Source organism: Drosophila albomicans, chromosome 3, assembly GCF_009650485.2.
Source record: "Drosophila albomicans strain 15112-1751.03 chromosome 3, ASM965048v2, whole genome shotgun sequence".
Taxonomy (NCBI): Eukaryota; Metazoa; Arthropoda; class Insecta; order Diptera; family Drosophilidae; genus Drosophila; species Drosophila albomicans.
The window spans coordinates 41834243-41838456 of NC_047629.2; the positions used below are offsets into that span (position 1 = coordinate 41834243).

A 4214-nucleotide genomic window follows, 5' to 3' on the forward strand; every position below is an offset into this window, starting at 1 on the left:
ACTTTCACAAAAAAAAAAAAAAAATCAGGAGACTGAGTTTTCAAACATTTTCTTTTAAAAATAGTTTATTTGCGAATCTAATAAAATGAGCTCAAATAGTAAAGAAACCGAATGGAATGAAGTTGAAGAGATGGAGTTAGCTGAATTGCTTTCACGTTCCAGGTAATCGAATTGAAAGTTTACGACATTAATTTTGAAGTGACTAAAATTTTAATAGTTGCGATGAGAATAAGGAAAATGAAGAAACTTTAGATGATGATGAAGACGATATGGAGTTGTGTTCTCCACAACCTAGAAACTTCCCATACAGCAGTCCCAACAATCCACGTGATAATACTTTGCTGAAGCGTGTGCGCAATAAGAAATTGAAGACCAAGGTGAGAAATTTAAGCAAATTGAGAAATTTTCCAAATTTTAAGAGATTATCTTTAGCACATTTGCGAGAGCTGGATTAAGCTTTATAGCTCGGATGCTAAGGCGGCTTTGATTCAGCTGCTGCAATTTGTCCTGGAAGCCAGCGGCAGTCAATATCTATTGCCCAGCAATCTAAAGTTCCCCTTCGATAATATGGACATTCTGATTATGGCTACAGCGCACTTTGGCAATGTACGTTAAAGAAAAATATCTTTCTAGCATATCTACGTATACTTAATCTATAATATTTGATCTTTAGAAAAGCCACGCTTATCCTTTGATTATGAAATCGGCGGATATTTATGTAGAGGAGATTTGCAATTTTGTGCAGCTATTGTTGAGCATGCTGCAGACAACTTCGATCATTTCCGATAAATGCTTTCTAAAGTCTTTTGCCGGCTTTCTCATGGTCTGCTCCGATTCGAAGGTGCGTCCCTTTCGCCACACAAGCACTTTGATAGGTAAGTTTTGATTATCCTTAAGTAGTATTTATTTTAATACCCGCTACCCATAGGGTAGAAGAATATTATAACTTTGTGTCTCCATGAAATGAATGTAACACGCAGAATGAGTCCATAAAGTATAGATATTCTTGATCAGCGTCAACAGCTGAAAATACATAGCCAAGTCCGTCTGTTCGTTCGTATGAACACCTAAATCTCAGAGACTTTAAGAGATAGAGATTTAATTTTTTTCCGCAGCGCTTGTTATGTTTGCACACAGATCAAGTTTGTTTCCAACTTTTGTCACGCTTACTTCTATCCCGAAATATCGCATGACAAGAGTAATTTTAAAGCTAGTACGGGGATTGTGGGTACATACATTAATAATTCCTGATAATTTGGATGCGATCAGATGAAAAATGTACAAATTATTAAAAAAAAAGAGAGACTTCGTTGCCTTGGCTAACAATCTGGTTATTTTGAACTCAAATTTTAAATGTAGTACTTTATTATTATATATCAAATGTAGCCCTCGGTATATTGATATATGAATTTTATGCATATTATGTATATTCAACAGAACAATACTGCACTGTTTTGCTCCTATTCAAAATGGATAGCGGGTATCTCACAGTCGAGCACACTCGACTTTAGCTTTCTTATTTGTTTGTATTGCTTAGCTCTCAAGATGATGACCATACTAAATAGTCTGGTGACCTGGGAGCAGCCGCAGCTTAAAGAGATTTGGCTGCAAATGTTCGCCAATGTGTTTTTGCCACGTTCCAGCGACGTGGTCGATGACATACGTTATCTGTGCATTGCCGAGTGCGGCAGCTGGTTGCAAATGTATCCCCACTGTTTTGTGGACTTGCGGCACTTGCAACACATCTATGATGCGCTGAAGGACAGCTGCCCCAAGGTGTGTGAAGCAAGCCTCAAAGCGCTGCTCAAACTCTTTCACAATCCAAAGCTGCAAGCCTTTTGCTTGGAGCAGGGCATCAACCATCGTGTCACGCTGCTGGGACTTTGTTTGAGCAGCGAGAGTGAGTTAGCTCAGATGTCAGTGCGCCTGCTGATCACCTACTATCGCGTGGTGCCACACATACTGGACGTGTCCATGCAACACGTGCTCGAGCAGCTCATCTTTGCCGCCCATCGTGGTGTGGCACAAGCGGCAGCCGAATTGGTTGCGCTGCGCTATAAACACGCCTCGTCTGACAAGGAACGCATTCTGGTGCTGATCGAGGTCTTTCTGGAGTTTCAACAACACGATCACACTGCTTATCTCGTTGATGCTTTCTATGGTCACATCAACGTGGTGTTGGCTTGGCAGAGCATGGTGTCCATGCTGCTGGACGACGCGACGTTGAGTGCTCGCCAGTCCACGGTGCTCATCGATATACTCACACATGCTGTGAAGCAGGCGGTGACCGGCGAGATACCCGTGGGTCGATACACGTGCGAATTGGTGCGTCAACCGCATCCATATGCCAAGGATCAGGCAGGCACTATCATCTTGCCGCACTTAGCGACACTGCTGCACAAGTATCGCAACTGCAGTCAGGATCTGCGCAATCTGTTCGAGTTGCCGCAGTATATGACGTTGGGGCATTCACAGTTGACGGATATGCTGGAGCAGTTCAAGGACTTGCTGTTCGAACAGGAGCAGCTGCTGGTGCTGCAGATGGGGGCCAAGACGCTGGAGCGTCTCAATGAGCAGCAGTTGGTGCCGTGTGATTTCCTCGAGACGCTGCTCAACAATGTTGTGACCAACTACAAGATTGCAGCCAACGCTTGGCTGGCTTATATATCAGAGAGTTCTACTAAACGTCTGCTGATGACACTGCGTTTGCTTTCGGCATTCTATGCCTGCTTCGATCTGGACAAGTGGCAGCTAAGCGACAATTTGTTGGCCATTCTGCAGCAGGCGTCTGCGAATTCCAGCGTTGCTTCGCCACCAACTGAAGCATTGACGCACTATTTGTCCATCGTTTATGTGGCGCTCTCTTGGGATCTGAAGCGAGTGCAGGACTTGGCCAATCAGAACAAGGATGTTGCTGATGAGTGCTACACGCTAAGCAATCGTTTGAAGAAATTCTTCAGTATCAACTTTGCGATCATCAAAGCAGAATCATTATTTACTGATGTGGCCTGTGATGTAAGTTTAGCAGAGATTATTCTTTATTACTATACATATGATACTATATAAACTTTCTCGTCTAGGTAAATGACATAAGTTTAGTTGAGATTTTTATTTAATACTATATATATAGTATACTATACATACATACAATATATACTTTTCACACTATATAAACTTTCTCAACTAGGTGAGGTAAGTTTAGCAGATTATTCTTGTATATTATCTATACAGCATACTTTAATACTATACATTCATATTTTTAATACTATACAAACTTTCTTCTTTAGGCCTTTGTTTACCTCTGCGATCTGTTTGTGTTATTCGCGGATCATTTGCGCAAGAGCAGTAATGGATCCATTCAGGCCTTGGAATACAAATCCAAGCGCACCGACCACGAACAATTGGAAACCTTCTTGGAGCGTTATGTCTTTGATGGGACTGTTGAGGGATCTGTTGCCGAGTTGCTCGAACCGCATCAGTTTGATGTGCTGCAGAGCAAGCGGCGTGTGCTGGTCAGCTACCTCAAGCTGGTCTTCCATAATGTGATGCCCATGATGCGCGCCTGCGTTGTCTATCAATACTACGAACAGGTGAGTCGGGGAATGTAGATCAAACATCTAAGATTCAACTTATTTTGTACATATTGTTAAATTTTCAGTCGGTTTAAATTCGTATCATACAAATAGCAACTAACCTTAATTCTTATTTTTCAGTATCATCCCGTTTTTGGGGATATTATGCGTGCCACCATGGAGCGCAGTCTGTCCATGAACCCCACGAACTTTGGCATGACTGTGATGCACACCTGTCTGCTGGTCTACAGGCGCATCAGGACCAACTATCCGAATGCATTTCAAGCTGCTGCTTCACCGGATTTCAACAAGCTGCTAAAACTGGCCAAATTGTTGGCCGAGTTGTTCTACATTAAGCCACTGGAAGTGCGTTCAGGTGTGGCCATTTTACATCGTGCTGGGATCAGATTTGCTGTAGAAATAACTCCCGACGATCCATCGGCTGCTCCCAAGGATCTATTGTATCTGAGTGTCGTGCAACAGTTTGTGCCACAATTGCTCGATCAGGATATTCGCGATGTGTTGGAGTCCATGAAATTCATTGAGCAAGCTCCGTTGCCAAGTCGTTCGGATGAATGGCAACCGTTGTTTTCCTATCGCAACTCTCTGGAGATTTCCCTCAGAGTTGGCAGTCGTCGTTAA

General features: G+C 42.7%; 1 protein-coding gene across 1 annotated transcript; it reads left to right on the forward strand.

Annotated features, from left to right (window-relative positions):
- Nucleotides 1-4214, forward strand: LOC117571139 (cohesin subunit SA-2). The gene is made up of 7 exons (XM_034253140.2): nucleotides 1-162; nucleotides 218-377; nucleotides 433-606; nucleotides 674-875; nucleotides 1538-3015; nucleotides 3288-3590; nucleotides 3714-4214. The coding sequence occupies exons 1-7, from the start codon at nucleotides 86-88 to the stop codon at nucleotides 4212-4214; spliced, it is 2895 nt and encodes a 964-aa protein (XP_034109031.1). The 5' UTR covers nucleotides 1-85.

Coding starts and splice junctions, on each gene's coding strand:
- LOC117571139 (XM_034253140.2), top strand. CDS start 86: ATGAGCTCAAATAGTAAAGAAACCGAATGGAATGAAGTTGAAGAGATG. Junction 607..673: donor CTACAGCGCACTTTGGCAAT/GTACGTTAAAGA, acceptor TTTGATCTTTAG/AAAAGCCACGCTTATCCTTT. Junction 3,591..3,713: donor TCTATCAATACTACGAACAG/GTGAGTCGGGGA, acceptor CTTATTTTTCAG/TATCATCCCGTTTTTGGGGA.